The sequence below is a fragment of the Asparagus officinalis genome, chromosome 5 (assembly GCF_001876935.1).
Source record: "Asparagus officinalis chromosome 5, Aspof.V1, whole genome shotgun sequence".
NCBI classification, from domain to species: Eukaryota; Viridiplantae; Streptophyta; class Magnoliopsida; order Asparagales; family Asparagaceae; genus Asparagus; species Asparagus officinalis.
The window spans coordinates 115,041,974-115,052,106 of record NC_033798.1 but is presented as its reverse complement, the minus strand read 5'-3'; the positions used below and the strand labels follow the sequence as shown (position 1 = coordinate 115,052,106).

Genomic DNA, 10,133 nt, shown 5'->3' with positions numbered 1-10,133 from the left:
GTGTGCAAGGACTTGGTGTATATATTGTCAGCCAGTCATGATCCTTGTATATGATTTGGAACACAGGGTCTAGGGGTGTTAAATGGGTGGGTTTGGGTATTAATGGGCAGGCCATAAATGGGCGGGCCATAAATGGACCATTTGCCCATTTATGGCCCATTTAACATTTTCTAAATGGGCGGGTTTTTGCCCGCCCATTTAATAAACGGGCCGCCCATTTGCCCGTTTATAAATAGTATTTTTGGGATATTTTTTATAGTAGTATATATATAGTACTTTTGGAGTATTTTTTATAAATTTTAGGGGGCTTTTCGCAAACTATTGGTGGCTTTTTGTAAACTTTTTAGGGGCTTTTCGTAAACTTTTTGCACCCCCCCCCAAAAAAAAAATTTGTACTTCTCACAATGCATATCCAAAACCTATACAGCCCCAGCGCTAATATTGTTGTTCGTTTTAAAAGGGACCTACGTTTGAATTCCCCTTTAATCATAGCATTATTCACATGGCTTGCAGAATCAGTGAACAATAACATTTTTTTCATGAAGAATACACTGCAATTGAAACAAACAGATATAGAATTTCAACCTACTTCAAAAATGTAAACCAATAATCAAGAAAAAACTTACCCTGGCTCTTTTCAAACTACTACAAAAGTCTAAAAGTTATTTTAACAATTATAACCACTACTCATCATAGCTCAACATTTCATCTTTAAATAAACTTGCTCAGTTTCTAATCAAGATAAGAACCAACGAGGTAAATCTCAAAATTTCATTAACAACATAAAAAACTAGAGCACCAAGTCATTGTCACACATGCTCTAGTTTGGTAGCAACATAAATAAACTAGAGCTCAACATTTCTTCCATTTGATAAAATGGGATCTGCACAAGTTATAGCTCGAACAGGAAAAACTACTGAGTCACAATCTACTGGATTATCAGTATTCTTATTTGGCATTTGCAATGAAAGAAGATCTTCAGTAAATGTTTCTGTGACAGCTGTATCCTCTTTAGAAGCAATAAATAAGCTTTTATAAGTGCTACATCCATCAGAGCACTCATTATCAACAGGCTGAAAACAACAACATGAGACATGAGTAAGTATGAGACAAGTTTGGTTTATGCAAGAAGGGACACATTGATTATACAAGAAACCAGTGGATACGAGAGAGGAACTTTAGCTCTCTTCTTATCCCGCGTTATATATATTGTATCAAATTTGTGATGGCAGATTCCTTTGACAACAACCATGAACCATGCTCTAACAGTTTTTGGAATCTCAGTGTTAGCTTTAGATGAATAACACAGTTGAACAAGCAATGTAAATATGTGAATTATCTCTTAGAGTTGGGTGATGCAGACCAACCCATCCACAGAGTTAGACAGTTTGTAAGTCGAGTGGTCGTTACGGAACTGGGGTTTGAAATCAAAAGAGCCATGCATGAAGCTCAACACTTACTTCAGAAATCAACGTATTTAATTTACACAATCAAATGAATAAAGCCATGTTAACATTTCCCCCAAAACACGAACTTTTTTAACATAAAGCTATCAAAATATGTCCATGAACAAACCTGAAGGCAAACAGAACAGCAAATTTTCTCTCCAGAGTCATCAACAATGTTCTCCTTCGAAATCATACTATAATAAAAAATGACTGACTTTGGTGTGGTCTTCGTTAGATATCAGTCAATACCATTGCTTGTGATTTAATACCCCTCTTGTTCGCTGGCTTCAGATTACAAAGAACACAAACCTTTCGATCCTTCACAATTGGCGTTGTAATAGAATTTTAGTAAAGAACGAGAAATACAAGGTAATGCTTAATAAAAATATTAGAAAAATAACAAGGTAAGAGGAAAAATACCTGCATTTCTTCAAGGGGGATGTATTTGACAAGGCCACTCACAACTGTCCTAGGCAACTCCTCACCTATATCAATCTCTTCCACGTCCATTTCATTTCTGTGCCAACCTAAACAAAGTTCTTGCCTTTCAAAGTGCTATATTAGAACATACAAGAAGATTCTAAGAGAAATTTTATAACAGGTAGTGCAAGAATCGCGATAGGAAACAAGGAAATGCATAGTAGTTGAGAAAGTCCGAGCTGCCTTGTATTGTGTTTTCATTCTCCTAAGAGAAAGATAATAACTGCTCAATATCAATAACAATAACATCAATATCAATAACATACAAACACAGCCTTGTGCACAAAAGCAGGACATGAATTCAACTCAAGTGAAAAATTCAGAAGCAATTTCAGAACAACATGACAATGAAGAAATTGACATCCAGTGAAATGTAAGAAAAAGGAACCCGATCCAAATAAGATTTCTAAAATGATAAAATTGCTCAGTGAATTACAAACACATTAATATGCATACAATCAATAGAGAACCAACCTGTACACTATAAACAATAGCAATTGATAGGGAATCATTACTTCAGGTCGGAACATAATTTGATAAAAGCCAATTCAGTTCAACAAAATTTCACCCAAAAGGGGAAAACCTAGGATTCTAAAACCCTTCTTAAATAAAAGGACGATAACTGTCCAAAATCATCAAATTTTCTACTAAATTGAGACACCCAAACGGGAAAATGGTCCAATTTCGAACAAAAAAGTTCTAAAATGACAAATTTATATCATCCAAAACTGAGAAATTTAGGGGGGGGGGGGGGGGAATGAAAAAAGAGAAGATGGGCGACGAACTGTTAGGGTTGGCGACGAGTGAGAGGAGAGAGAGAACGAAGAAAGGGATTTGGGTTTGCAGAGAGGATCCGTGGCGATGAGAGAGAGACGAGGGAACGAGAGAGGGAGAACTGGATCGCGAGGGTTATTTCACTCGGGCGGGTTTATGGGCAGCCCAATGCCCGCCCATTAAGTGCCCTTTTATCCTCTATTCAATTCATACCCGCCCATTTAGACCCATTTAACTAAATGGGTGAGTTATAGGCGGGCTAAATGGTGGGGGGGCTGGGCGGGCAATTGGGCATGGGTCATAATTGCCATGTCTAACAGGGTCTGACAATATCTTTCTTAATTGTTTTAACCATGTTCTTTTGGGCCTAACTCTAGTCTTTTGTGCCCTATTAACTATTACTTTATCAGTTCTGCTGAGGGTGCATTTAGTGGGCTTCATTGTATATGATATGGCGTTAATCTATTCTCTCTCATTGTATCCAGATTAATGAATATTAAAATTACATTATAATTCTTGTATATCTTTGTTGTGGTTGTGGCAGTAGTGATGAGCTTAGGAGACAACCAAATTCTACGTACGAGAATAGAATTTTGGTGAGCTATGATAAATGATAAGCCTGTTATGTTTACAGCAAGCCCTTGTAATTTGAAGTGTTCTAGCACAAGAACGTAGTTAAGCTTCTATGATGTCACTTATACCTTAGAGCCCACAGAACAAGCGAATCTGTGTATGGATGTTCTGTAGCTTCTGGACAAATGGACTTCAAAATCTAATTTTACCTATTCGCGGAATCTTAGATCAGAAAAGAAATTAGATCTTATAAATGTAAACCATCAAAGAAATCACATATCATGCCTGTCTGAATGTGCTTTATTCTTAACAAGTGATTGATGTTATTTCCTGCAGATTGCAACTGGACCTTGAAGCATCAACGAAGCAGGCTATTTTTGTTGGTTCCAGCATCAGCGATACAATTAGAACATGTATCGTACTAGGCAATGAACGAGCGGCGATGAGAGTGCGGGCAGAATTCAAGGTTGGTTTCATATTTATGGTTTGTCTTTTTGGATGTCTTATTCTTATGATGAAGCCTTCGTTCAGGTGTCAGAGAAGAGATGGTACTGGCTAAAGGCATTTGCACTGGCTACAGCGAGGAATTGGGAGGCTTTGGAGAAGTTCTCCAAAGAGAAGAAACCACCGGGTGGTGAGATATCCAGTTCTATATTTTCTGATGATAATTTAGGGTTCAATAGCTGTGCATTCGGAGGAACAAGTCCTCCATTAATGTCCTTTGCGGTATAAGAATGAATGAGAATCAAATTGATTCCCAGCATCACGTTAAGGTTACATGTATTTGTACCACCAATGTATCATATGGAAGCATAATAACAAATTGACAACATTAAAATATGTATTTGTCTCCTATTTAAGTTTACTTATCAATACAAGCTATTATAGGAACATTTATCTTTTTTTTGGGGGGTGATGCAAACAGTCGTGATCGTGTGTATTTTTTTTTGTTGTTTTAACTAAAGGTTTTAAACCATTTGTGGAAGCATGCATCGATGCTGAAGAAAAAACTGAAGCTCTCAAATACATTCCGAAACTCACAGATCCTGGAGATAAGTCACAGGTGCACTTTTCATTCTCTTACCTAAGTTTAACATATTCTTACTAATGTTGGAACTGTTAGTTTACTAGCTGTTAACTTGTTCCTTCTAATGTTGAAGTGTAAGATTAATTGCTGTTATGTCTGAGATTAAAGCAGGCCTTTGCACGCATTGGTATGGATAAGGAAGCTGCAGATGCTGCAGCTCAAGCTAAGGACAGCGAATTATTTGGCCGCTGGAAATTGAATTTAGCCCAAAATTCTGGCACTGCCTCCATTTTGGATACTCTGCGAGATCGCTTATCTTTTCAAGGTGTTTATTAATTAGCGTGACAACTTCATGGTGATGTATATAGATAATTTGTGCTGTTATGGTGCCTTTTTCTGCCATCAGTTTCATGTTCGAGATAAGTATAATTCATTTTGTTCTGGTTTACTTTGCTTTTCTCGGCAACTTTCTGTTGCAAATTAGATATTCAAAATGTATCTCAGTCATCTTGAATTCTGAGTGAAATTGTTCAACTGTGAGCTTATTTTGTACTAAACAGTTAATAATAGCCTGTTAGTTTCTAGAGTTCGTGAGTTCTCAATGTACTCATAATGGATATGATGTTAGTTTCTGCCATAGCATGCATGATCAACCTTATCAGGACTATAAAACAAGTCAGTAGCACTTGCTCACTTTTTGGGGGAAAAACACATGCAGCTTTACTGATGAGCTAAAGACGTACTGAAGCTTAGATGCTCTCCATTCTTGTAAGGAGCTCTTTCCTTCATTTTGCTTTCTCCTGTATTACTCATTGTGTGTTCTTGGTGTGTGCTGATTCATTTTGATAATTAATCCTCGTTGGAGTAAGATCTTAATCATCCTCTTAAGTTCTCTTTCATGGTTTTCTTTTTCAATGTTGACTGTATTTATGGGTTTTGGTTCAATTTTTTGTTTCGTTTAAGAGTAATAAACTCATTATAATAGAAATTACATTTTAAAAGATGAGGACGCTTGTCATCTCGTCTCGATGTTCATCCAAACAATTTCCCCCCCTTAACCCTATCATGGGAAAAACAGCGCAAGACAAAAATTTTCAAGGAGAACTTTATTCGGTATATCCTCAAAGCTCAAATGGTAGACGATTACACAACACGAAACTGAATCCTAAAATGCAATTGAGATGGACCTGAACCCAATAACAGAGCACAATGGGAACTATACTTTGGATGCATTATTAGCCTCACGTAGGAAATCACTGAAAGCAGCATCATAAACCAAACATATATAACCAACAGCTGATTGATCATGATGTTCGGCTCGGCGCCTACCACTGTTGTTTAGCTCTCGTTTTCAGACAGAGACTCTGATTACTTTCCCTTGAGACTGGGATAGACTGAGTGCTCATACTTCCCATCCCATCTGTAAATTAGCATCCACTTCATTAGCACAACAAAAGAAGAAAAAGCAAGCTGGGATTTTTCTGAAGTAGTCTTTTTTACAAAAAAAAAAACGAAAGAAATAACCTGCGAGCTTCGTCCTCAGCTGGTATTGGGAGTTCCAGTTCAGTACTAAATGGCTGAAAAGCGAGGTCAATCTTCTCATTGGCCACTTCTCCGAGTTTAGATGGTTCCCACTGATTCAGTGTATTGAAAAATATGAGATTATGCTCGGACTCACAACTTCACACTGATTCATTCTTAAGATGAATATGGTTACCTTAGGGGCATTATCTTTGTCTATGGCAAGGGCTCGAATGCCCTGAAATTGCAAAATGGAACATTTAGGGATCTCATATTTGCGTAATCGGTTAGAAAAATAATAAAAGGACCGTTCAATACCTCATACACATCACCAGAGATCTTAGATCTTAGCAGGTTTATAGTAAGTCTGTACTCTTTCTTAAGGCATTCAGGTAGAGTTTGCTTCCTCCCTTCTCGGATCTGAGAAAAGATGTACAGAGCAAAAGCCTAATTATATATTTCATATTTTATAATATATATGCAAGTGAAAAAAGATTAGATGCAGTTCAAGTATTTTGGAGTAGTTGTGACATGTATGATGTTAAGTTACCGATCTTAAAGTTATCTTCAGCCCAGTTGGTGATGATCTCTTTAACCCTTTGAGAACCGGGATTATCCATTCATTTCCTTCAGTTCTTGATTCATCTTCCTGCAAAACAAACCGACTATGTTACACTATCACAGAAGCAATTGTCCTTCGTGTATCAAACCTCTTACAATTTTGTTGTTAGGAAAACCTCTTGTAGTATATTCTTTGTTGTCGAATAAATTTAATCATCATGATTATGAAATTCATAGCAATATACAGAAAGCAATGAAGAAAGGCCAGGGAGCATAATGCACAAAGTCTAATTTTCATTTTAAACTGCACTATTCTTGCAGACATTTCGGTGTGGAGCTAAATTTAACCATGAATATGAAACAACAGGTGAACTCACAAATGATGCAATAATCTCCTCCACAGATTCCTCCGAAAAACACTTGTTTATTGTTTGAAGCCTACAATGATAAACATAGACTTGATTAGTCAAGATGATGCACCATCTCTATTCTCAGATTCCAATGGTTCAGAAGCTTACTTGTTTAAGATACTTTCTTCATCAGGGTGGACGCTTAGAGAGAATTCCTCGATTACAGATTGTACTGCAGTCTTGTCACCTGAATTCAGACTCAATAAACGCTTCTCCAGTTCTTCGAGTTTCTGTTATACATGAAATATATCATTTTGAGTCCAAAATCCTTCTGATAATATGGTTGAAGTAGATTATACTTAAATCGATATTTCACCAGAATATAGGTCAAGATGGTTGATTGCTACCAGCATTACTTAAACTCTAAAGGTGGTTTTTGTATTGTTAATGTTATCCCGTTTTAAAGATGGTTTCTGTGAAAAAAACCCTGATAAATATGTAATGGAGATACAGGATAGGTAACTGTATGCATTAATCACACCCTTTTCTGACAGTATGAAGCTAAGTAAATATTGCACAGGAGTGCACTCTCTCAAAGATCCTGCGCTAAGTGATAGCACGAAGTAATACTGGTTCTAGGCATTCCTTATTTTTATCAACAACATATGACATTCTAGCGGCGGACATCACAGTCTTTGTCGACATGTTATATACAATAAAGATAAGTTTTTTTCAATTTTCTCTTCCCTTTTTCCATCTCCATCAAATATTTCTTACCTCAGAGGGAACAAAATGAGTTGCAAGACCAGCAGAAATCATCTCTTTTCCATTTAGCCTTGCACCAGTCAAGGCCAAATATTCCCCTATGGATTCATCAACAAATTGCCAGCTTAAATAAGAGATGAAAAAAGTAAATTAAAAGTAAAACCCCATACTTTCTAACAACCTGCTGATTCCCCCAATACAAATGTAGAGAAAGGCAACACAGTTATTTACTTTTCTTGATGTCCCTGATTAATTCCCTTTTTTCAAATTGCAAATAACCCCTCTTACAGCTCCACATAGACACTTTTTACGATAACCCACTGTTCCTTGCAACTGAGGGGCGATAAGTGCTGATAAATAAGTCGAGGAAATACCTACTACTGAAGGTATAAATGAGAGGGGCTATTTGCAATTGACCCTTCTTTGAAATGGTACTTTGCATAAGAACCCAAGGGATTCATTTTACTTTATTGGGTACATCATATACCTAAATGCCCTGGAAGGCGCGAGAAAATGTAAGAGAAGCTGCAGTCAGTATGAAGTCCAATACTTGCTTCAGGCATAGCAAAAACCTGCACACACAAAAAAAAAGGGCAAGAATCTCAATAAGACCACTAATCAGAAAGATGAATATGGAAACTAAAGCATATATTATTTGAAAAATATATGCAATGGAAAACTTTGCTGATATGTCTACATATTTGTGTAACTCATTACACATACCGCCTTCTCTGTCACAACTGAGAAAGTCGATGGAACAACCAGTACTCCACCACCACCCATAACAATTCCATGAACAAGGGCAACCTGAAATTGGATCAAATCTAGCACTATTTAGCTTCAAATAACACAAATGACAGTAAGAATTTTATGAAAGAAAATCAAGAGTGTTACCGTGGGCTTCTTATATGTGTGTATATGATAACATAGCCAATACATTCGATACACAACCTCAAGACAAGCATCCTCAACTGATAAGAGAAAAAAATAATCTATTACGAATACAATCTAACTGAAAATACAAAACAATCAAATCTTTTCCTGATATCAATCATTATTAACCTGATTTCCCCTCATAGAACATCTTTAGATCACCGCCAGCGGAAAATGCACGTCCAGCCCCCTAAAGGTAATTTATAAAGTAAAGAACGCATAAGATAAAATTTTAAACTTACTATCAACATGAGAACCCTGTAAATATGCAATTTACCTTAAATATCACTAGCTTTGCATCATCATCTTTTTCCCATTTTTCTAGAAAACCACCTAGCAATTTAACCTGCCAGTCAAACAAATTTCTCAATCCAAAGTTCATCACGTCACATTTTTCACAAAAAAATATGTAATTTTTTACTTAGGATTTAGGTTTACCACTTTGGATGAGATAACATTCAATTGGCGAGGCCGGTTTAAGGTGATCGATCTAACATGCCCTCTCTCTTCTCCAAGAACAACCTGAAGAGAGTCGCGGTTGCTCAAAAATCCTCACTTACCCGAATCCTATAACTAAAAATGGAAGGAAAATATATAGAAAATCTTGTACCTCTTCTGGGTTTAGGGGCTCTTGAGCCATTGAAAGCAATCAATAGAGGAAATTGATCGAGCTGCAAATCGAACATAACCCAAGTCAAGAAATATTACAATTTGGACATAAATCAAATTGCAAATAAAAGAAAAGATAACGAGATTACCCTTAAAAGAAATTGAGTGAAGAAATTCAACGTTGTGCTCTCCTAAGGTATTAATTTCTGAGTGATGAAATAGGAAATAAAGAGGTGGGCGGTGGTAGTTGGAAGCAATGGAAGTCGTTGGTGGGTAGGTGGGATGTCTGCACGCACGTGTCGTTCACCAAGCAAGATGGCCGTAGTGAAGAGATATGCACCGTTGGATTCCTACTAAATCTTTATTTGGACGGTGGATACTTAAGCAAAGATTGTTTCGTTGTCAATGAGGATGAGAGCCGACGAAGGCCTTGCTTACCGCCTGTGTTTATGATTTTCTTCTGTAGCAAGTTGAATTCCAGTACGTGAGATTGACCAATTTGTCTCAAAAAACGTACTTTAATGAGCTAACTTGTAACTTCAATGTAAAAATACCAACAGAATAGCCATTTTTCGCTCATCGAGTTGATGATTTGTTGTTTTGAGAGGCATTTATTAAAAAAGCTGGCGATTTAAGGATATATTGCAAATACTGAGATTTAAGTCATAATGCAAATACCCACAATTTATGGGGTATATAGACAAAAATAAACAGCGAAAAAAAAATTCTTCTGAATTTTAAAAAATTTATCTGCTGCATATAAGTAGATTATTTTCAGCGTAGGGAGAATTTATTTTTCATGGTCCATAATACGGCATAAACATGTACCAAAAATGTTGCAAGTGCACAACCGTGTCAAGTTATAGTATAAAGATATCGATCCACGAAGAATGTGTTTTGTAGGAGAAAATATAAAATCGGTTCTTATGTTGTGTGCGTGACAAAAAGGAGTGATGAGTGAATGTGATTGTGGAGAGATGGAGAGAATGAAAATAATTGTGTAAATGAATATATTTGAGAGTGAAAGTGATAATATAAATGTGATCAACAAGGCAAGAAGGAAAAATCAAGAACAAATAAAAATCAAGAATG

At 36.5% G+C, this 10,133-nt stretch overlaps 2 protein-coding genes across 2 annotated transcripts in view; one reads left to right on the top strand and one right to left on the bottom strand.

Annotated features, from left to right (window-relative positions):
* LOC109840795 (protein VACUOLELESS1) overlaps positions 1 to 4,888 on the top strand; it is a 21,526-nt gene extending 16,638 nt beyond the window's left edge. The window contains exons 12-15 of the mRNA XM_020409569.1: positions 3,612 to 3,741; positions 3,807 to 3,909; positions 4,241 to 4,338; positions 4,474 to 4,888. Of these exons, the coding sequence (XP_020265158.1) occupies positions 3,612 to 3,741; positions 3,807 to 3,909; positions 4,241 to 4,338; positions 4,474 to 4,638 (496 nt within the window). The 3' untranslated portion in view covers positions 4,639 to 4,888. The remainder of the gene's footprint in view (positions 1 to 3,611; positions 3,742 to 3,806; positions 3,910 to 4,240; positions 4,339 to 4,473) is intronic.
* On the bottom strand, positions 5,390 to 9,292 carry LOC109840796 (3-hydroxyisobutyryl-CoA hydrolase-like protein 5). The gene is made up of 16 exons (XM_020409570.1): positions 9,191 to 9,292; positions 9,043 to 9,103; positions 8,871 to 8,954; positions 8,710 to 8,778; positions 8,562 to 8,622; positions 8,394 to 8,470; positions 8,223 to 8,306; positions 7,987 to 8,071; positions 7,512 to 7,597; positions 6,903 to 7,024; positions 6,762 to 6,822; positions 6,374 to 6,472; positions 6,142 to 6,243; positions 6,020 to 6,061; positions 5,827 to 5,936; positions 5,390 to 5,722 (listed from the first exon to the last, which is right to left on the bottom strand). The coding sequence occupies exons 2-16, from the start codon at positions 9,070 to 9,072 to the stop codon at positions 5,671 to 5,673; spliced, it is 1,164 nt and encodes a 387-aa protein (XP_020265159.1). The 5' UTR covers positions 9,073 to 9,103; positions 9,191 to 9,292; the 3' UTR covers positions 5,390 to 5,670.